This window comes from Micromonas pusilla (assembly GCF_000151265.4).
Source record: "Micromonas pusilla CCMP1545 genomic scaffold MICPUCscaffold_10, whole genome shotgun sequence".
In the NCBI taxonomy this organism is placed as follows: Eukaryota; Viridiplantae; Chlorophyta; class Mamiellophyceae; order Mamiellales; family Mamiellaceae; genus Micromonas; species Micromonas pusilla.
The window spans coordinates 302,971-323,011 of record NW_003315891.1 but is presented as its reverse complement, the minus strand read 5'-3'; the positions used below and the strand labels follow the sequence as shown (position 1 = coordinate 323,011).

General features: G+C 69.9%; 11 protein-coding genes across 11 annotated transcripts in view; 6 read left to right on the top strand and 5 right to left on the bottom strand.

Annotated features, from left to right (window-relative positions):
• Positions 1–202, top strand: part of MICPUCDRAFT_62885 (uncharacterized protein) — a gene marked incomplete at both ends in the record, with an annotated part of 2,205 nt that extends 2,003 nt beyond the window's left edge. The window contains one exon of the mRNA XM_003061628.1: positions 1–202. Within this exon, the coding sequence (XP_003061674.1) occupies positions 1–202 (202 nt within the window).
• Positions 203–2,990: 2,788 nt separating this feature from the next.
• MICPUCDRAFT_62883 (uncharacterized protein) lies at positions 2,991–5,639 on the bottom strand (the record flags this gene model as incomplete). Its single annotated transcript, XM_003061372.1, has 2 exons — positions 2,991–4,151; positions 4,295–5,639. Coding segments are annotated over 2 exons (2,506 nt in total), but the record flags the coding sequence as incomplete, so codon positions are not given.
• Positions 5,640–6,576: 937 nt separating this feature from the next.
• Positions 6,577–6,864, top strand: MICPUCDRAFT_51084 (uncharacterized protein; the record flags this gene model as incomplete). Its single annotated transcript, XM_003061627.1, has 1 exon — positions 6,577–6,864. The coding sequence occupies one exon, from the start codon at positions 6,577–6,579 to the stop codon at positions 6,862–6,864; it is 288 nt and encodes a 95-aa protein (XP_003061673.1).
• Positions 6,865–6,896: 32 nt separating this feature from the next.
• Positions 6,897–8,298, bottom strand: MICPUCDRAFT_51083 (uncharacterized protein; the record flags this gene model as incomplete). The annotated part of the gene is made up of 1 exon (XM_003061371.1): positions 6,897–8,298. One exon carries the CDS (start codon positions 8,296–8,298, stop codon positions 6,952–6,954), a length of 1,347 nt encoding a protein of 448 aa, XP_003061417.1. The 3' UTR covers positions 6,897–6,951.
• A 124-nt stretch (positions 8,299–8,422) lies between these two features.
• On the bottom strand, positions 8,423–9,589 carry MICPUCDRAFT_51082 (uncharacterized protein; the record flags this gene model as incomplete). Its single annotated transcript, XM_003061370.1, has 1 exon — positions 8,423–9,589. One exon carries the CDS (start codon positions 9,587–9,589, stop codon positions 8,423–8,425), a length of 1,167 nt encoding a protein of 388 aa, XP_003061416.1.
• A 347-nt stretch (positions 9,590–9,936) lies between these two features.
• Positions 9,937–10,701, top strand: MICPUCDRAFT_20648 (uncharacterized protein; the record flags this gene model as incomplete). Its single annotated transcript, XM_003061626.1, has 2 exons — positions 9,937–10,143; positions 10,570–10,701. Coding segments are annotated over 2 exons (339 nt in total), but the record flags the coding sequence as incomplete, so codon positions are not given.
• Positions 10,702–10,860: 159 nt separating this feature from the next.
• On the top strand, positions 10,861–12,108 carry MICPUCDRAFT_20651 (uncharacterized protein; the record flags this gene model as incomplete). Its single annotated transcript, XM_003061625.1, has 2 exons — positions 10,861–11,088; positions 11,209–12,108. 2 exons carry the CDS (start codon positions 10,861–10,863, stop codon positions 12,106–12,108), a joined length of 1,128 nt encoding a protein of 375 aa, XP_003061671.1.
• Positions 12,109–12,348: 240 nt separating this feature from the next.
• MICPUCDRAFT_51080 (uncharacterized protein) lies at positions 12,349–13,398 on the top strand (the record flags this gene model as incomplete). The annotated part of the gene is made up of 2 exons (XM_003061624.1): positions 12,349–12,603; positions 12,759–13,398. 2 exons carry the CDS (start codon positions 12,349–12,351, stop codon positions 13,335–13,337), a joined length of 834 nt encoding a protein of 277 aa, XP_003061670.1. The 3' UTR covers positions 13,338–13,398.
• A 32-nt stretch (positions 13,399–13,430) lies between these two features.
• MICPUCDRAFT_41574 (uncharacterized protein) lies at positions 13,431–15,131 on the bottom strand (the record flags this gene model as incomplete). Its single annotated transcript, XM_003061369.1, has 1 exon — positions 13,431–15,131. One exon carries the CDS (start codon positions 15,129–15,131, stop codon positions 13,431–13,433), a length of 1,701 nt encoding a protein of 566 aa, XP_003061415.1.
• Positions 15,132–15,192: 61 nt separating this feature from the next.
• MICPUCDRAFT_51078 (uncharacterized protein) lies at positions 15,193–16,605 on the bottom strand (the record flags this gene model as incomplete). The annotated part of the gene is made up of 1 exon (XM_003061368.1): positions 15,193–16,605. The coding sequence occupies one exon, from the start codon at positions 16,603–16,605 to the stop codon at positions 15,193–15,195; it is 1,413 nt and encodes a 470-aa protein (XP_003061414.1).
• A 141-nt stretch (positions 16,606–16,746) lies between these two features.
• MICPUCDRAFT_48230 (uncharacterized protein) lies at positions 16,747–18,534 on the top strand. Its single transcript, XM_003061623.1, has 4 exons — positions 16,747–16,917; positions 17,117–17,360; positions 17,504–17,894; positions 18,095–18,534. The coding sequence occupies exons 1-4, from the start codon at positions 16,796–16,798 to the stop codon at positions 18,448–18,450; spliced, it is 1,113 nt and encodes a 370-aa protein (XP_003061669.1). The 5' UTR covers positions 16,747–16,795; the 3' UTR covers positions 18,451–18,534.
• Positions 18,535–20,041: the final 1,507 nt, after the last annotated feature.

The window sequence follows — 20,041 nt, the reverse complement described above, 5'->3', positions numbered from 1 at the left end:
CGAGTCTCGCGCGCGCGCACCGTCGCCGACCGCCGCGTCCCGAGCATCGCGCCCGCCTCGCCGAAGCAATCCCCGGCCGCGAACGTGTTCACCGTCTGCAGCGACGCCTCGCCCGCGCCCGTCGCGCCCTTCTTTACGAGCGCGTCCAAGGACCCGGCGATCACGACGAACGCGCTGCCCCCCGGGTATCCCTGCTGCGTGAACACCTCGCCCTGAGGCGCGTTCCGTGCAAAGAATACGTGCGCGCGCCGGTCAGTTTTTGAAAGGGGACGCGATCGAATGTTGAAACCGAGGGGCGGGTGAAAAACGAAAACGAAAACGAAAACGTACGCGGCCGCGGTGCGCACCTTGGACGCGCGCACGCGACGCGAGCCGTGGACGACCAGGCTCGTCGCCTCCGCGACGGTCAGCGTCCGAAGCATCCGCGTCTGCAGCACGAGTTTCACGTGCGCGCGCGTCGTCGCGTCCGCGTCCTCGCCCGTCTCCGCGGTCGCGCTCGCGCCGACGCCGAACCCGCCGAGGAGCCGCGCCACCTGGCGTCGCCTCGCGCCCGCGCGCGCGACGTCCCCGGCGCGCGTCCACAACGCGCCGCCTCTCGCGAAGTGCGTCTCCGCGCTCGCCGCGACGCGATGCGCGAGCCGCGTTTCCGTCAGCGCTTTCGCCGTGACGTCCGCGTCGTCCAGTTTCCCGGCTCTCGACGCCTCGCGGACGCGCGTCCTCGCGACCCGCCGCGCGATCGCGTCGATCGCCGTCGGCCGCCGGTCGATCACCGCGCGGACCGCGTCCTTCGTCACCTCCAACGTCGTCATCGTCTTCGCCGCGCGATGCGCGCTGGACGCCTCCACGGTCGCGCCGCGGCGCGCGCCCGCGAGCAGGCACGGCAGGTCGATGAGATCCGGCGGGGAGAGTTTCGCGACGAGCTTCGGCGGCGGGTCCGGGTCGGACGGCGTCGGGTCGCGCGACGCGTACGCTTCGCCGGCGCCTGCGTGGGTGAAGCGATCGGTCAGTCGAACGTCTTACCGGTCAAACGTTGAAAGGGAAGCGCGGGTGAAGAGCGACGACGGGAAAAGTCCTTAAGGAACGGCGTGCACCACGCGAACGGGGTCGTACGGGAAGCAGTCTCACCGGCGACGACGACGAAGAGCGACGCCGGGCGCGAATCGTCCCTCTCCGCGACGAGCGACGCGCCGCCTTTGACCGCGTCCACGAGCGTCGCGCCTCTGGACGCGATGTGGCGGAGCTCCGCGCGCGTGAAGACCTCGGCGAAGAACGCGCATTGGGACAGTGTCATGAAGTGCCGTCGTTTGACGTCGTCGTCGTAGCCGTCGCCGTCGCCGCCGTCGCCGACGACGACGGCGTCGAAGCCCTCCAACGTCAGCGTCTCGATCCCGTTCGCGGCGTACGACGTCAGACCGAACGCCGCGAGCGCTTCCTCGTCTTTCAGCGGCAACGTCTCCGGTTTCGGACCCAGGTTCAACGCGTGCGCGGACGCCTTCAGGGCCATTCCATACGAGCGAACGTCGGGGTGGAGTTCAACGGCGTCAGTTGGAGTTGAAAGGCGTCGAGGGCTGGGATTGAAAGCGAGGGGTGGGAGGAGAGATGCGCCGGCAAAAGTCCTTAAGGGACGGCGTTCACCACGCCGACGCGGTCGTATGGGAACCAGTGTATAGAACGCACCTTCACGCGGCGAAAAAACGCGCTCTCCATCTCCTCGCGCTCGTGCGCCTCCAACGCGGGCCAACCTCTCTTATACGACGCCGCCAGCTGCCGCGCGCACTCCGCGCGCAGTAGCGCCTCCCGCGTCGACGGCGGCGGCGGGCGCGCGGCGAGCGCGTCCTTGTGCGCCGCGACCGCGGCGTCCGCGGCGCGTCGAAGCTCGTGCTCTTTGATCGTCAACTTCTCGCTCTTCGCGAGGATCCGCGCGTCCTCCGCGACTTGCCGCAGCGTCGCCGCCGCGGTCCGCGCGCGCAGCCTGTCGTCGTCGTCCAGGATCTTCGCGAGCGCGTCGCGAGGGACGTACACGCAGATCGTCTTGGGGCTCTTCGCGAGCATCGTGTGCGCGCGCGGCGCGCCCGTGAGGAGGCATTCCAGACCGACGCACGCGTTGGCGCCGAGGCGGCCGCCGACGACGCCGCCGAGCGCCGCCGACGCGTCGTCCTCCGCGCCGCCTCGCGACGCGGTCTCTTCTCTCTTCTCCTTCTCACGCATCTCTGACAGCGTCGCGCCCGCGGTGATGTCCCCGACGACGGCGACGCCGCCGTCCTCGCTCGTCACTTTCAGCTGCACGCGGCCGCGGAAGACGATCACCGCGCCGTCGTCGCCGTCGTCGCCGCGCGAGTAAAACGTCTCCCCGCGTTTCTTCTCAACCTTACGACACGCCCTGGCCAGCGCGCACCGCTGCTCGAACGACAGCGCGCGCAGCACGTCGACGTCGTGGATCCACTGAAACTCGACCTCGTCTCTCCGCGCCTTCTCCTCGGTCGCGCGCGCGATGGCCTCCATCAGGTTCTCCCTGCCGAACAAACCGCGTCCGCGGCGCTCGGGTTTGTTTGCCGCGGACGCCGCCTCGACGCTCTTCTTCAGCGCGCCCCACCCGCGCTTCGCCCGCTCCTTCAGCCGCGCCTTGTTCGCCGCCGCGCGCAGGCGGTACTCTTCCTCGAGCGCCTCGAGACGCTCGCGGAGCGTCGCGTCGGCTTTCAACGCCAGCGGCCGCGCGCGCGTCGCGTCGTGCGAGATCGAATGCCGCCGCTCGCGTCTCCCGCGCGCGTACGCCGACCGCGCGTGCCTCGCCCTCGCCCTCTCCTCCGCGCCAGGGTCCGCGTCCCTTCGCGCGTTCAGCGCCGCGATCGCGCGCGTCTTGGCGAAAAAGTTCCCGGAGGCGACGATGCGCTTCCACTTCGCCGCGGGGGTCACCATCTTCGGCGGGGCTTCTCTCGACCCGAGCTTCAAACGCCGCCGCGTCGCCTCTCTGCGCTCCGCGTCGTCGGGGGGAAGCAACGCGAGCTCGTCGTGCGCGGAGGCGAGGTAGGCCAGCGCGCCGTACACGCCGTCGACTTCACCGTCGACGCGGCGCCGCAGCCACGGCGGGAACGGGTTGCCGCGGACGTCGACGGACCACGCGAGCGCGTCGCCGACGCCGCCGCCGCCGCGCCCGCCGCCGCCGCCGCCGCCGCCGCCGTCGCCGACGAGGTGCTTCCCCAGGTCGCACGATAGCTTCTCGAGTCCGCACGCCGCGGCGTGCAGCACCCGCAGCGCGCCGCCGCGGCCGAGCCCGCGCGGGAGCTCCGCGAGGTCCGGGTTGCGAGACGCGCGCAGCTCGACGAGGCCGCGCGTCGACGCCGCGACGTCGACGTCAGTCAACGCGTTGCCTGACACGTCCAACACTTCCAATGCGTCGGCGCGCGCGAGCGAACGCGGCAGCGACGCGATGACGTTATCGCCGACGCGCAGCGTCCGCAGGCGCGGGTTCCCCGGCCCGCCGAGCCCGTCGGGGAGACCGCGAAGGCGGCACGCGCCGGCGTCGAGGTCGGCGAGACCGACGGCGGCGGTCAGGCCGCTCGGCAGCGTCGCTAACCCGCACTCGCGCACCCACACCCCTCGCAGGCGCGGTTGAAGCGCCCCGAGGTTTGGAGGCAACGAAACGAGGTCCGGGTTGCGGTGCACGACGAGATCCTCGAGCGCCGCGCACTCCGCGAGGTCGTCCGGGAGGGAAATCAGCGCGCACGACGACGCGTCGAGCCGCGCGAGCGCCGTCGCGCGTCGCATCGACGGCAACGTCGTCAACGGCGCGTTCCCTGAGGGTCGAGGGTCCATACGAGCGAACGTCGGGGTGGAGTTCAAAGGCGTCAGAAGCGGAGTTGAAAGGCGTCGAGGGCGGGGATTGAAAGCGAGAGCTGGGCGGAGAGAGACGCCGGGAGAGAAAGTCCTTAAGAAACGGCGTTCACCACGGCGACGGGGTCGTATGGGAACCAGTGTAAGATAGAACGCGCCTGAGACGTCCAATGTCTCCAAGTACATCAGCGCGCCGACGCCCGCGGGAACGGACGCGATGGCGTTGCGCTTCGCGTCGAGATGCGTCAAACACGGCATCAGGTCCGCGATGTCGTCCGGCAGCGAGACGAGCGCGTTGCGCGCGGCGAGGAGGCGCGTCACTGCGTGGGTGAATCGATCGGTCAGTCGAACGTCTTACCGGTCAAATGTTGAAAGGGAAGCGCGGGTGAAGAGTGACGACGGGAAAAGTCCTTAAGGAACGGCGTGCACCACGCGAACGGGGTCGTATGGGAAGCAGTCTCACCTCCTCGAAAGAGCGACAGGTTCGGCAACGCTGAGAGGCCTTTGCGCGAGAGCGGGAGCTCGTCGAACGCGATCTTCGCCTCGCGGGGCGTCCACCGCGCCCAGTCCTCGACCTCGACGTCGCCGTGGCACCTCAAGAGCGCCCCGCGCGCGAGAATCTCCGGCGGGGCGACGTCGACGGCGATCGACGACGTCGCCGACGTCGCGATCGAGGTCGAGGTCGCATCCGCCGAATCCGCGCCGCCGCCGCCAGCTGTACCGCCGCCGCGCTTCCTCAATATCCCACACTCGCGCGCGCCGTGCAGCTCGCCGCGGTCGCACAGGTCGCACCGTCGTCCCTCGCACGCCTCTATCTGCGCGCGGGCGTACGCGCGCGCGAGCCTCGCCTCCGCGAGCTGCTCTCGCGTCGTGCGCGCCGACGCCGCGTAGTCCGCCTCCAGCGCCCACAGCGTCTCCGTCGCCTCGCGCGCGACGGCCGCGTCCTCCCTCGCCCTCGCCTCCGCCGCGACGGCGATGCGCGCGTTCGCGACGTCCGCCGCGGCCGCCGAACACAGCGCCCTCGCGCGGTCCTCTCTCGCGCGCTTCTTCGCCTCAGTCTCCGCGAGAATGCGCGCGGCGACGTCGCGCGAGTGTTTCGCCCTCGCGGCGCGCTCGGCGGCGTCCCTCCTGCGCGCCTCGTCCACCGTGTTCGGCGGCACGCGCGAGATCTTGTTCTTGTTCTCGTCGCCGCGCGGCGCGAGCGCGACGAGCGCGTCGTGACGACGCGACGACGACGCCGCCGCCGCCGCCGCGGACGGCGCGGGCTCGGACCGTCGCGCCGCGACGTCGCGCTTCGTCGTCGCGCTCGAATCGACGGTGCCGAGTAGTAGATTCTCGGTCGTCGTCGTCGCGAGGGGGAGGACCGCGCCCGGGGCGGACGCGCGCGCGTCCGCTCTCGGCGGGTCGTCCGCGCGGAGACGGCGCATGCCGCGCTCTACGACTACGTGAACTCGCGACGCGTCATGGTCGCGGCGCCGGTGCCGCGCGTTTGTGACGAAGCGAAGGACTACAACAGCACCGCTCTCGAACGGTCCGACGACTGGACGACGCTGACGAGGCATCGCATCGATGCCTCGCAGTATCGCCCGCGCGTCGTCGCGTCGCGCGCCGCGACGTCGCGCGCGCGGATGCCCGCCGCAGCGCTCGCGCGCGTCGCGTCCCGTCCCGGCGGCCGAGCGTCGACGCGGAGCCGGACGCGGACGCGCGCGCGAGGGGAGAGGAGGGTCGTCGTCGCGTCGTCGATCGTCGACGAAGACGCCTCCGCCGGCTCGGCGTCGTCGTCGGCGTCGACGCCCTCGCCGCCGCATCTGCTCCGCGCGCGCGTGTACATCGAGCACACGGACGCGTACCAGGTCGTGTACCACGCCAACTACTTCAAGTTCCTCGCGCGCGCGCGCGAGGCGTTTCTCTTCGGCGACGACGACGACGACGACGCGTCAACGTCGTCGTCCCCGCGCGCGCTCGCGAGGCGTCTCGGCTGGGCGAGCGCGCGCGTCGTCGCCGTGGTCGACGTCGCGTTCGCGTCCCCCGCGGTCCTGGGCGACGACCTCGTCGTGCGCACGCGCGTCGTCGACGTCGGCGAGCGAACGCTGACGCTGCGTCAGGACGTCGTCCGACGACGACGACGCGACGACGACGACGACGACGACGACGACGATGAGATTTTGCTCTCCGCCGCGTGCTCCGTCGCGCCGGTGACGCGCGACGGCGTCGTCGCGCCGGTCCCGGACTCGATCCGCGCGTTCTACGGTCTCGCTCAGAGCCGCGGACGCGCGTTCGACGACGACGGCGGCGGCGGCGGCGGAGACGACCGGCCGCGATGGTTCGAGACGTGGACCCCCGGCGACGATATAACCCCGGGTACTCGTAGTAATAACGGCGACGTACCGAGCGTCGTGAACGCTACGGAATCGGAATCTGGCGGCGCGATCACGACCGTCGAGCTGTTCGAGAGCGAACTGAGCGCCGGGAGAGACGGCGCGCGGGAGTGGGACGTGCTGCGATGGTTCGAACGCAACCGCACGGACGCCATCGGCGGAAGCGCGAGCTTGAAGGCGCTGCAGGACGAGCACGGCGTCGTCGTCGTCGTGAGCAAGGCGCGTTCTCCTCGTACAACTACCGCGGGGCCCAGCTCGACGCGCGCGTTTCGCCCGCCGCTCCACTCGGTCGCACCGTTTTAACGTTCGATCGATCGCGCCGCCTTTCGACTGACCGACGTGCACGCTTTCTTTCTGCTCACCTCAGATGACGAACGCGCGGTTCGCGCCGCGCGTCGGCGTCGGCGGCGACGACTCGCGTCGCGTCGCGCGCGTGCGGTCGACGGTGGAGACGAGACGTCGCGGGCTCGAGATCGTGTTCGCGCAGACGCTCTTCGAGGGCGGCGGGCAGGGAGAGCGCGCGACGGAGACCGCGACGGAGACCGCGACGGCGACCGCGGAGGTGACGTGCGTGTGCCTCGGGAGAGACAACGGGCGACCGAGGCGGTGCCCGCCCGATTTGCTCGCTCGGTTCGCGGCGTTCGGACCGAGCTGATGAGATACAGGGTAGGGCGCGGAGGACTACCGCGAGGAGGGTCGTGCGATAGACTAATACGCTACAGAAGATATCGCGTCCGTCGCGTCATCGAAACGCGGTCGGCCCGCCGCCGCCGCCGCCGCGCCTCGCGCTTCCGCCCGGCGCCGTCCCGCGTCCTCCGACGTTCTCCTCTCCGCGCGACGCCGGCTTCCCGCCGAGCTTCGCGCCCGAGCCGAAGAGAAGTTTCGCCGCGCCCTGCGCTCTGAACTTGGACAGCGCGCCCTCGTCTCGCGCCGTCCCGATCTCGGTCGGGCGGCGGACGCGCGCTTTCTCCTCGCGCGCGTTCGCGGGCTCCAACGGCGCCTTCGCGTCCGGGCGGAGGACCGACCGCCGCGCTCTGACGTCGCCGCGGAGCGACGCGTTGGACTCTCGCCATCTCTCCTCGAGCGCGCGCTGCGAGCGGCCGACGTCCAGAATCTCCGCCGCGAACGCGTCGTGCGTCTTCTGCACGCTCTCCCACGCGCGCTCGAACCTGTGCTGGTCGCTCGCGTCCAAGCCGTCGACGCGTCGTTTCAAATCGGCTACGGCGTCCGCGCACTCGCGCGTCGCCGTCGACGCCTCGTCTCGCACTTTTTTCGCGTCGCGCTTCCACCGCTCGACGTGCGTCTCCACCGCTTCGTTCACGCGCGTCGTCTCCGCCGTCGCGTTCTCTTTCGCCTCGGTCATCTCCTGGACGAACGCGTCGCACTCCTCGCGCGGCATTTTGCTCTCTAAAACTGCCCGAAGCGCGGCGTTTTCGCTCTCCAAATCCTTCACGCGCGCGTCGTTGAACGCCTTCGCCCGCTCCGCTTGCTTCTCCAACCGATCCACCTCCTCCTCGTAAAACGCCCGCAACTCCCCCAAACCCTCCCTGAGCGCGTCGATCTCCGCGGTCGCGGTCTCGTCTATCCTCCGAACCTCCGCGCCGACGGCCTCGACGTCCGCGGCGCCGACGCGCACGTGCTCCGTCATCGCCGCCTTCACTCCGACGACTTCGTTCTCGTACGCCTTAAACTCCGCCGCCGTCGCGTCCAAACGCAACATCACGAGCCGCAAATGTCTCGACGCGTCCTCGCGGACGTGCGCCGCGAGCTCCTCTCGCGATCCGCACTCCGCGCAGCCGTACGGCGCGTACTCGCACGCGAGCGTGTCCGCGCCGCAGTGGTACTTCTGATGCGTCTCCATCTTCGACGCCGCGATCTCGACGCCGCAGCCGTCGCACCGCTCCGCGCGCTTCGGGCAGACCCGCGCGTGATCCCTCGCGCGCCTCGCGCTGATCCGCGCGTCGCAGCGCTCGCACTCGATCGCGCGAAACTCGCACGTCTCCTCGTGCGCGGCGAGGTGCCTGCGCTCGCACTGGTGCGGGCACGCGATCGACGCGTCTTCGGCGTCCGCGAGCCCGCAGGTGACCATCTCAGGGTCGTTCCATACGAGCGAACGTCGGGGTGGAGTTGAAAGGCGTCAGGTGGAGTTGAAAGGCGTCGGGGGCGGGGATTGAAAGCGACGGGTGGGCGGAGAGAGACGCCGGGCAAAGTCCTTAAGGATCGGCGTTCACCACGCCGACGGGGTCGTATGGGAACCAGTGTATAGAACGCACCTCGAGGACGCACGCGTCGCGGTGCCGCGAGAGCTCGTCCCTCCGCCCGCGCCACCGGCATCCGTTCGCGCACTCGGTCGTCTTGTACTCGCACGTCGCGGCGTGCCGCGACTTGCGGTTCCACCGCACGCGCGTCGAGCACCCCGGGACGTCGCAGGGGACGAGACGGAAAGGGCACGACGCCTGATGCGACGCGCGTTCGAATCGGTACACCATCATCGGACACGAGTCGTTCTCCCCCGCGCCGCTCGGGAGCGCGCACCTCGCGCGCACGTACGCGCACGACTCCTCGTGCTTCACCCTGTTCTCGTACGTCAGCGCTTCTTTGCATCCCTCCGGGTTGTACACCCAGCGGTTCACGCCCTCGACGGTGTCCAAGAAGGTCAAGCCGTGCCGACATAAGATCTGCAGCGACGCGATCTTCTCGTAAATCTCGTGGTCGCGCGCGAGGTTCGCCTTGTCGTACGCGTAGTTCTCCCCCTCGTCCAGCTCCCCCAGGCACGGCACGCAGTCGCGGCAGTACGTGAACCCGTCGTTCGCGATGACCGGGTCGCGAAACACGTCCCTGCACGCGCCGCAGATTAGGTTCGGCGACGGCCTGTTGACGAACACGGTCGGCGCGCCCGCTTCGGATTCGAACAGCCGCGACGCCTCCGCGGCGGCCTCGAGCGCGTCGGCGCCGCGGTCCGGCAGAGGCTGGACCGTCGGTATCGGGCACAGGAGGCCGAGGACGCCGACGGGCGCGGGGAGCGCGACGCGCGGGACGAGCGACGCGTCCGTGTTTACTACGGCGCCGTCGCCGTCGCCGTCGTCGCGCGGGACGACGCCGCACAGGACGACATCATCGTCGTCGTCGTCGTCGTCGTCGCCGCCGCCGCCTTCGTCGTCGCCGAGCGCGTCCCGCTTCGCGCGCGCGTCCCTCTCCGCTTCCTCCTCGCGCTCGCGCGCTTCCACGGACTTGGACGCGCGCTCGGCCGCGCGCTTCGACGCGGCGTTCAGCGCGTCGAGATCGTCTTTCCGAACGAACCGACGCGTGCCCTGATGATTGGGCGAGAGCCACAGGTCGAGGGGCTCGTTGAACACGTCCGTGACCTGCACGAGCGGCATGGCGGCGGCGGCGGCGGCGGCGCGCGCGCGCGCGGGCGCGGGCTCGCGGGTTCCGGTCGGCGGCGGGGCGACGCGCGCGCCGCGCGTCGACCGCGCGTCCCGAGGTGTGCGCCTCGTCGGAAGGGTCGGTGGTACGAAGGTGCTCGGCAGCGGTAACGGCTTTCATCGAGGTCCTGTCCGCGCTGTGAGGAACTACAGTACTGACACGCGCTACGGATGCGCGCTACGCGCTATCATCAGCGCGAAGCGCGCGTCAGGATCGCATTTCCCCCGGCAATTAGCCCTAAAGGATCGCATTCGCCGCCGCGCGCGTCGGTCGCGCGTCGCGCCCAGCCGACGGTGCGAACATGAGCATCTCCAGCGACGAAGTGAACTTCCTCGTGTACCGGTACCTGCAAGAGTCCGGGTTCACGCACGCGGCGTACACGTTCGGGTACGAGTCCTACGTCGCGAAGACGACCATCGCGAGCGGGACGGAGCTCCCGCCCGGCGCGCTCGTGTCGTTCATACAGAAAGGATTGCAGTACCTCGAGCTCGAGGCGAACCTGAACGAGGTACGCCCCGGCGCCGTCTTCGATCTCTTCTCTCCTCTCCGTCGATGCGTCCGCGGCGTCCTCCGCGCGATGGCGCCGGCGACGCGCTCGCGAGTCCGTCGCGAGGCGTCGTCGCCGGCGTTCTCCGGCGGGACGGATTTCGCGCGCCATTTCCATTTCCATTTAGTTCGCGCGAAGCGACGCGCGCGCGCGCGTCGATCCCGCGATCGACGCGCGCGCTCTCGGGTTTCCCGCCCGCGCCGCGACGCGGAGGTCGTTCCCGAGTCGCCCTCGACGAATTGAACGCGTCTTCGCGTCGCGTCCATCCCGCGCGTCGCGTCGGTCGCCGACCGCCCCGTCGCTCTTCCCCCGCGGTCGATCGATCGGTCGACCGATCGATTCTGAATTCATCTTCGATCCTCTCTCCTCGCGTCTTCATTCATTCAGGATGGCACGGACGTGGACAGCAACTTCAGCATGCTGACGTCGCGCGACCTGCTCTCGAAGCCGGTCGAGGAGCTCAAGAACATCGTGAAAGAGAAGCGAACGATGTCCGAGGCGGACCGCGAGAAGGAGCGAAAAGAACGCGTCAAGGCGGAGAAGAGACTCAAGGGCGCGCCGGGCGCGACGACGGACGCGGGCGGAGACGCCGCGGGAGGCGGCGGCGGCGGAGGATCCGGCGGCGGCGGCGGAGGATCCGACGCCGGAGGCGGCCGCGGCGGCGACGACGCGACGCCGATGGACGACGACGGCGGCGACGACGACGCCGCCGCGCGCGCGGCGATCGCGATCAAACCCGAGGAGGTGACGACGCTCAGGGGCCACACGTCGGAGGTGTTCATCTGCGCGTGGAGCCCCGCCGGGGACGTCCTCGCGTCCGGCAGCGGCGACGCGACGGCGAGGATGTGGACGGTGCCGGCGGGGCCGTCGGGTCGCGACGCGGCGAAACCGGCGCGCGAGCCGCTCGTGTTGACGCACGAGTCGGGCGCGGATGACTCCGCGAAGGACTCGGCGAAGGAGGAGGAGAAGGAGGCCAAGGAAGAGATGGACGGCGCGGGCGGCGCGGGGGCGGAGAAGAAATCTAAGGGCGACGCTAACGACTGGAACAATAAGAGCAAGGACGTGACGACGCTGGACTGGAACGGCGACGGGTCTCTGCTCGCGACGGGGTCGTACGACGGGCTCGCGAGGGTGTGGGACGCAAACGGAAACTTAGTCAACTCGCTGTGCGCGCACAGGGGGCCCATCTTCTCGCTGAAGTGGAACAAGAAGGGCGACTACCTCCTCTCCGGGAGCGTGGATAAGACCGCCATCGTGTGGGACGCGAAGACGGGCGAGGCGAAGCAGCAGTTCGCGTTCCACACCGCGCCGACGCTGGACGTGGACTGGCGCAACAACGTCTCGTTCGCGACGTCGAGCATGGATAACATGATCTACGTCTGCAAGCTCGGCGAGACGAAGCCGATCAAGGCGTTCAAAGGGCACAAGGACGAGGTGAACGCCATCAAGTGGGACCCGACCGGGACGCTGCTCGCGTCGTGTTCGGACGACTACAGCGCCAAGGTGTGGAGCCTGAAGCAAGACCGGTGCGTGCACGACTTCACGGAGCACGCGAAGGAGATTTACACGATAAAGTGGTCCCCCACCGGTCCCGGGACGAACAATCCGGATTTGCCGTTGACGCTCGCGACGGCGTCGTACGACGCGACGATCAAACTGTGGGACGTGGAGGAGGGCAAGTGTATGCACACGCTGCGCGCGCACTCCGACCCGGTGTACTCGGTCGCGTTCTCGCCGGATGGGAAGTACGTCGCGTCCGGGAGCTTCGATAAGCGGCTGCATGTGTGGGACGCGAAGCGCGGGACGCTCGTTCGGACGCACGACGGCGGCGGCGGGATCTTTGAGGTTTGTTGGAACAAGGACGGGAGCAAGCTGGCGGCGTGTTACAGCGACAACACCGTGTCCGTGCTCGACTTCAGGGCGTGAGCGATCGGCGGGACGGAGGGGTGGGGGGTATTGAGGGCGTCGCCGCGAGCGCGGGGACGTCGTGTAGCTATCGTTGGAACTGCAAACGTTTTCGCGGCTCGTGTGCGTGTACGTTGTACACTACCGGTAGAACCGGACGACACCCTCGGATGCGGATGTCGCTTTTCCGCGCGTCTCGTCAGATCTGTCCGCGTCCGGTCGCGTCGCGCGTCGAGTCGCGTCCCGCGCGCGCCGGCGAACATGAGCGCATCGTCCGAGGAGCGCGCGTCCGACGACGACGACGACGACGAGCCCCCGCGCGTCGTCGACCCCGCGGAGGCGGCGTCGACGGCCATGGAGACGCCGCGGCAAAAAGCGCGTCAGAGCGCCGCGGAGGCGGAGGCGGCCGCGGTCGCCGCGCGCGCGGGCGCCGCGGAAGCCGCCGCGAAGCGGTTCGAGCGCGCGTCCGCCGCGGCCGCGGAGGCGGCCTCGAGACCCGCGCCGCCCGCGCCGGCGGTGCGCGTCGTTCCCGTCCCGTCGTCGAGTCGAGCGATCGTCCCGGAGAGGCGCGCGGACGGAGAGGGACGAAACGTCCCTTCGCCGTGCGGTGTCGTCATGTTTCTTTTACGAGCTCGATCGACCCCCTCGCCTCCCCGTCCGAACGAGCGCAGGGACCGTCCGCCGCGACGCGAGACGCGAGGGAGAAGCTGCTGGACATCTCGCGCGCGATTCGCGACCCGCATCGAAACGCGCCGCCCGCGCAAGAGCGGTGCATCGCGACGCTCCACTCGATCGTCTCGAACGCGCTGACGCGTCCGGACGACACCAAGTATCGCAAGATTCGGTGCGCCAACAAAACCGTAGCCGCCGCGGTCGCGAACTGCCTGAGCGGCGAGGAGTTCCTGCTCGCGTCCGGGTTCGCGCGAAAGGTGGACACCCTCGAGGCGTACTACGTCTGCGGCGTCCGCGAGGAGGGCGGCGGGAGGTGGAGCGTGTCGCCGACGACGCCGCCGGCACTGAGAGAGCGACTGGATATCGCGCGCGACGTCCTTCAAAAGGCGCTCGCGTCGGCGCGCGAAAAGACGGAGCGGTACGAGCGCGAGAAGAACCGCGAGAAGAACGAGATGATAGACGCGAAAGAGAAGGCGAAGGCGGCGATCGCGGAGGACAAAGAGCGGCGGCGGCAGGCGGAAGCGCGCAAGAGAGATGCCAAGGCGCTCGCCGCCGCCGCGGAGACGGACGCCGCGTGATGACGATGAGAGAGAGTTAACGAACGAGCGAATGACACAGCTGTAAACGAACGAACGTTCCGTCGACATCTTCCCGCGAGAACACTACGTACACTACGCGGGCGCGAACGCCGACTCCGGCTCCCACCAGTTGTACCTCGCCCACGTCTCCTTCGCCTCCCTCGTCCACGCCTCCGGCACGCGCAGCGTCTCTCGCATGAACGTCGTCTTCGCGTCGTCGTCGCACCACTCCGCGCACCCGGCGTTGAGAATCTCCTTCACGAGGTCGCGCCTGCGCGCGCCATCCTCGACGTGCATGGCGACGAACACCGCCCACTCGATCATGGAGTGCCGCTGCTGCCGCCGCGTCTTCGTTTCGGAGGAGGAGGAGGAGGACGACGAGAGCAGCTGCCGCGCGAAGTTGGCGTGCAACGCGTCTCCCAACGCTCGGTTTTCCACCGTCTCGGGTAACGCCCCGATCGCGCGGAGGGTCGCGAACAAGTGCCACGCGAGCGACACGTTCCCCAGGTCTCTCGCACAGTACGTCAGCGGGTGAAACGCGTCGCGGACGTCCGCGTCCGACGGCGCCGTCGGCCCTTTCGATCCCAGGATCAACAGGTTAAACGACGCGTCCTTCAACCGACGCGCGTCCGCGTCGACGGCGATTAACCCCGGCGCGTCCGGATACGCCGCCTCGCCCCTCGCGACAGCCTCGAGGTAGCCCTCCACGACCGCGGACAGCGTCGTCGTCGGCGGCGACGCGAACCACTGCGTCAGCCCGAAATTCTGCGGCCACGCGCCGACGCCTCGGACGACGTCCTCCGGCGGCGACACCTCCCCGGCGAGCAGCGCGAACGCGCTCGAGGTCTCGCGCGTCAGGTACTTTTCCACCGGCGACCCGCGCCACAGGTCGAGCTGCGCCGCGGTCAGCGCTCTGAGGTCGCCGCCCGCGTTGGCCTGCGCGAGGAGCGTCGCCAGCCGCGGATCCCTGTTCGCCGCCGCGGAGGCGACCGACCGCGAGCTCCGCCCCGCCGCCGCGTGCGCCGCCGCCGCGTTTCTGTCGTCCGGAACGATGACCCCTCCGCCGCCGCGCGCGGTCTGCTTCCGCAGCCACGCGCCGACCGCCGCGCGTCTCCGGTGCCGATCCGCGGCGCACCCGACGGGCGCGCCGCCGCCGTCCTCGTCGTCGCCCCACAGCGCGCTCACGAGGTCCCACGCGCGAACCTCCGCCGCGAGCTCATCCGGCGGCGCGCGAAACGTCCCTTCGCCGTCGAGCGCGCCGTCCGCGGCGCCCGTCGCGGCGCTCGCGAGCGCGGCTGCCTCGATCGCGGCGAGGTGCTCGAGGCACAGCGACGGGAGCTCCGTCCGCGCGCATTCGAACACCAGACGCGGGCCGTAAGACGCGTCGGCGTCGTATTCGGCGTCGTTCGCGTCGACCGCGACCGCCGTGCGCGCGAGCGCGACGTCCAACGCCGCGCGTTTCGCGCGAAAATCGCCCCCGCCCGCGCTGAGCGCGAACCGCTCGGTCGTCACGACGCCCCACGGCGCGTGGGGCGACCCGCGCGCCAGCTGCGCAGCCTTCACCGCGCCGTATCCGCCGTGTTCTCTGCTCGCGACGCGCGCCGAGACGCGCGCGGCGTGCGCGAGAACGCCGCCGGGACCCCAGCTCGGGCGGTGACTCGCGCCCAAAAAGGACTGCGCGTCCGTCGCGAGTTCGGGCGCTCGAGGGCGCGGCGGCGGCGCGAGTTTGGCGCGCGCGGCGGAGGTGCTCGCGCCGCCGACGACGGACGCGGCGATGGCGTACGCCGTCGCCATCGGCGGCTCCGCTCTGCTGCGCTTCTTAACCGCCGCGCCGGCGCCGTTAAGACCAGTATTTTTATCCCCCCACGCGCCTCCGCCCGGGGTGCGCGGCTCGGGCGGCGGCGGCAGCCGGTGGCGCGTCTCGCGCGCCGCGAACGGCGGCGGCTGCGTCGCCGGGTCGTACCGCCGGTCCCCGCCGGTCGCGAAGCTCTGCGCGTAAAACGCTCGCTCTCGCGCCGCGTGCGCCGACGTCACGTCCTCGACGACGTTCGGTCGCCGCCGCGAGTGAGACGCGAAAAGGTCGTCGGCGGCGGGCGCGGCGAACGCGGGTTTCGTCGCGCGCGGCGTCGTCGTCGTCGTCGCCGCCGCCGCGCGCCGTCCGCGGCGGCGGCGGCGCCGCGCCGGCGAACCCCGGGAACGCCGTCGCGTCCTCCTCCTCCTCCTCCTCCTCCGCGCGCGCGACGTCCTCCTCGAACGTGACTTTCCCCCGCAGCCTCCGCGGCTCCTCCTCGAACGCCATCTCGTTCTCCTTCTCGTCGCCGTACCGTTCGTCGTACGCGTCGATCGACGTTCCATCTTCCCCCTCAAGCCCTCCTCCCTCCTCCTCCTCGGAGAAGTCGTCGTCGTCGTCGTCGTCGTCCGACGCGTCCACGTCCAGACCGTACCGCGTGAAGTGCTCCACGCGGAACCGCCACGTCCCGCTCTTCGCGTCGTACGCGATGAAACGCGTCCCGCGCGCGCGTTTCAGCCGCCTGACGAGCGCGTCGACGCGGTCGTCCTCGGTGACGACGTCGGATCCGGACCCCTCGATGTCATCTTCGGCGCCGACGCCGACGCCGGGCGGAAAGATTCCGTCCAGCGCGACGATCGCCGGCGCGTTGAGCCCCACCCCGCGCGACGGCTTCGTCGCCCTCGACGCGCCGTCGTACACGGACACCTGCCCGCGCGTGATCTCCACGACGTCGTCCAGGGCGTCGAGCGGGACGTCGCGCAGATCGACGGGGTTCGCCCACGTCACGCAGCCGACGCCGACGCGGCCGACGGCGAAGGCGCGGACGACGGGGGATCGCGATCTCGCGAGCGCGAGGAGCTTCTCCTTCGACGGGACCTGCGGCGAGGGGGAGAGACGGGATCGAGACGAGACGACGCGCGCGCGATCGGAGGAGGAGCGGGGAGGTGAGCGACCGCGGTGGAGGACGCGCTGGAGGACGCCGCGTCGCGCGGAGAGGGTGTGGGGTGGGACGCGATGGCGCGACGGTGGGGGGGACGGCGGACGACCGCGCGGACGCGACCGCGTCGGACGCGACGAAAAGGGAAGGGTTGAGACGAGATGCGGGGAAGAAGAGATGGATGAATGATGACGAGGGCGCACCGTGTAGTACCCCTCGCGCGTCGCCGTCGGCGCCGCCGGGCGCGCGGGGAGGACGGAGACCGGAGAGGTCTCGCGCGGCGTCGTCTCCGCGCCGGAGCGGACGCGCGGCGACGCCATGGCGCGCGCGCAATGGCGGCGGCGTCGCCGCGTCGAGTTCAAAAAAAGCCCACCGTCGCGTCGTTCATCGTTCGCGCGCGAACTTCTGACGCGCGAACAGAGAAAATATCGCTCGCGTCGTCGCACTTCCCCTCCGCGCGACGCGAGCGCGGGTCCCCCGTCGCGAACGTCGAGTCGTCGCTCGCGCGTCATGGGAGCCGGCGGCGACGCGGAGACGCCGTCCTCGACGTCGGGGACCACCGCGGCGCGACGCGCGGTCCCGACCTTCCCCAACGCGGTCGCGTGCGAGAAGCTGTCGTGCGACGAGATCAGGCGCGTCCTCATCGATCACACCGGTCCCCATACGACCGCGTCGGCGTGGTGCACGCCGATCCTCAAGGACTTTTGCCACCATTTCTCTCCGCCCACACCTCGCTCACAATCCCGACACGCCTCGACGCCTTTCAACTCCATCTGACGCCTTTCAACTCCACCCCGACGTTCGCTCGCACGCTGGAACGCACCTCATCAGCCCCGAGGATTTCGCGCGCCTCTACGTGACGCGCGCGATGCCGTGCGTCCTGACCGACGTCGCGTCGTCGTGGCCGTGCGTCGGCGGCGACGCGCGGTGGACGCTAGAGCACTTCAAGCGCGCGCACGGAAACCTGGACGTCGTCGTGGACGACGGCACGCGCGAGAAGCTCCGAACGTCGATGGCGGAGTACGTCGACGCGTTCGACGCGATGGCGGATCGCGCGGAGGCGGCGGCGGCGGAGGTGAGACTGCTTCCCATACGACCCCGTTCGCGATGTGCACGCCGTTCCTTAAGGACTTTTCCCGTCGTCACTCTTCACCCGCGCTTCCCTTTCAACGTTTGACCGGTAAGACGTTCGACTGACCGATCGCTTCACCCACGCAGGCGGCGGGCTCCGGGGACGCCTCGGACGCGACGCCGCCGTACCTCCGGACGTGGAACTTCTACGACGACGTCCCCGGGATGCTCGACGGCTTCCCCGCGGACTCGCCGTACTTTCGCGACTATTTCAAGACGCTCAAGGAGGAGTGGCAGCCGCCGTTCACGTGGCTGTTCCTGGGACCGCGCGGCGCCAGGACGCGGCTCCACGTGGACGTGTGGCACACGGACGCGTGGCTGACGATGATCGAGGGACGGAAGAAGTTCATCATGTACCACCCCGCGCACCTGAAGCACGTGTTCGACGAGCGGACGCAGACGTACGTGGACCTGCACGCGCCGGACCTGGAGAAGTTCCCCGACTTTGCCCGCGCCGTGCCCGTCGAGTTCATCTTAGGCGCGTTTTATCTTTACACCTGTCCCCATACGACCGCGTCGGCGTGGTGAACGCTGATCCTTAAGGACTTGACTTTTTTGTGCCCTCGTTCGTTTCTCTCCGTCAAGGGTCCCACGGTTTCAATCCCGACGCACACACCTCGACGCCTTTCAACTCTACCCCTGACGCCTTTCAACTCTACCCCGACGTTCGCTCCTCAGAGGAGGGCGAGACGGTCTACATCCCGCGGAAGTTTCCGCACTACGCCGTGGCGCTGACGCACACGGTGAGCCTCACGGTGAACTTCCTCGCGAGCGCGAACCGACGCAACGTGGTCGAAAGGTGCGTCGCGTACGCGAACCGTAGGAGCGCGTGCGAGTTCGTGTTGGGGCGGCAACTGAAGGCGTCGGACAACGTGATGAAATTTTGCGTCCACGGCGGCGACATCAACAAGACGATGGCGGCGAGCATCTTGGGCTTGAGCGCGGAGGAGTTAGAGGGTAAGATGAGAGAGAAAAAGCGAGAGCTGCTGCGGCGGGAGGCGGCGGAGGCGGAGAGAGAGGAAGAGGCGGCGTAGGGCCACTCGCGGTCGAGGTCGATCTATTATTACCGTACGTAGTTCAACTAGTCGTCGACGTTACTCGTATTACAACCGAACGCTCTAATTATTCCGCGCCGTCCACCGCCGCGCCGTCGTCCACCAGGAGGACGACGCACGTGATGTCGTCCACGCCCGGCTCGTCGCCGTCGCCCCACGCCCGCAGCGCGCTCGCGACCACCGCGCACGCCGCGTCCTGGGCGTCCCCGCCGTCGCTCGTCGCCCTGAACACCGCCTCCATCGCGTCTTCGTTTTTCAACGCGTCGAAGACGCCATCGGTGCCGACGACGACGCACCCTCTCCGCCCGCGTCGGAACAGCGTCGTCACGTCCTCGACGACCGTCGTCTCCGGCTCGGACACGACGCCGATGTCTCGCGCGATCGCGTACCCGATGCCGCGAGTGAACGCGCACCCGGGGTACGCGTCCTCGCCGGTGCTCGCCCAGAGGCGCGGAGGGTCGTCGGGGTCGACGGAGCCGTCGTCGCTCCCGACGGAAGCGTCGTCGTCGTCGTCGTCGTCGTCGTCCGTCTCCGTCTCCTCCGCGGCTTTCGTCGGGCTCACGCCGTCGAGCTGATCCATCGTCAACACGCGCGCGCCCGCGGCTCTCACGCGCGCGCGCTCGTCGTCTCGCGTCGCGTCGTGCGCCCTCGTGAGCGCGGCGACGAGCGGCGGCGGCGGCGGCGGCGCCTGCGTGGGTGAAGCGATCGGTCAGTCGAACGTCTTACCGGTCAAACGTTGAAAGGGAAGCGCGGGTGAAGAGTGACGACGGGAAAAGTCCTTAAGGAACGGCGTGCACCACGCGAACGGGGTCGTATGGGAAGCAGTCTCACCTCCGCCGCGCCGTCCGCCGCCGCCTCGCGCGCGACGTCGTCCAAGGCGTCGTCCACGTCCGCGTCGTCCCCCCGGTCCCAACCCCCGCCGCGCGCCCGCGCCTCTCCCACGACGACCCTGCAGTTCCCGACGTGCGCCACCTCGAGCCTCGCGCCCTTCACGCGCGTCACCAGCGCCGCCGCGCCGCTCGCGTCGGCGTCGAGGTCGTGACCGCCGCGCTTTCGCAGCCTCGCGTCGCACTCGCCGAACGCCCACTCGTACATCGCGTCCGGCGACGCGCCGCGCTCGAGCCCTCGCCTCGCGGCCGCGCTCTGGAGCAGCGCCGGGAGCGTCTCGCTCGCGAACCGCGCGCACGCGTCGCCGTCGTCGCCGTGCCCGTCGAAGACGGCGAAGAGGCACTCGTCGTCTTCGCTCGCGAAGGCGTCGATCGCGACGAACGCGTCTCGGTTCGGCCGCGTCGGGCGCCCCGGCGTCGTCCCGCGCAGCGACGCCGCCGCGAACGAGAGGACGTAGTGCGAGGAGGAGGAGGAGGAGGAGGTCTTCGGCATGGCGCGCCGCGTAACGCCGCGCGTCGTCGTCAGCCGCGCGTCGAACTCGTCCTGCGTGAGCGGGCCGCCCGGAGCGATCGTCGCGACGACGCGACGATCCGATGGACGATCCGTCGTCCCGGCGTCATTCGACGGCGTCGACGACCGGACGCCGCCGCCGCCGCGGTCTTTCCCGCCCTTCTCGCCGTCT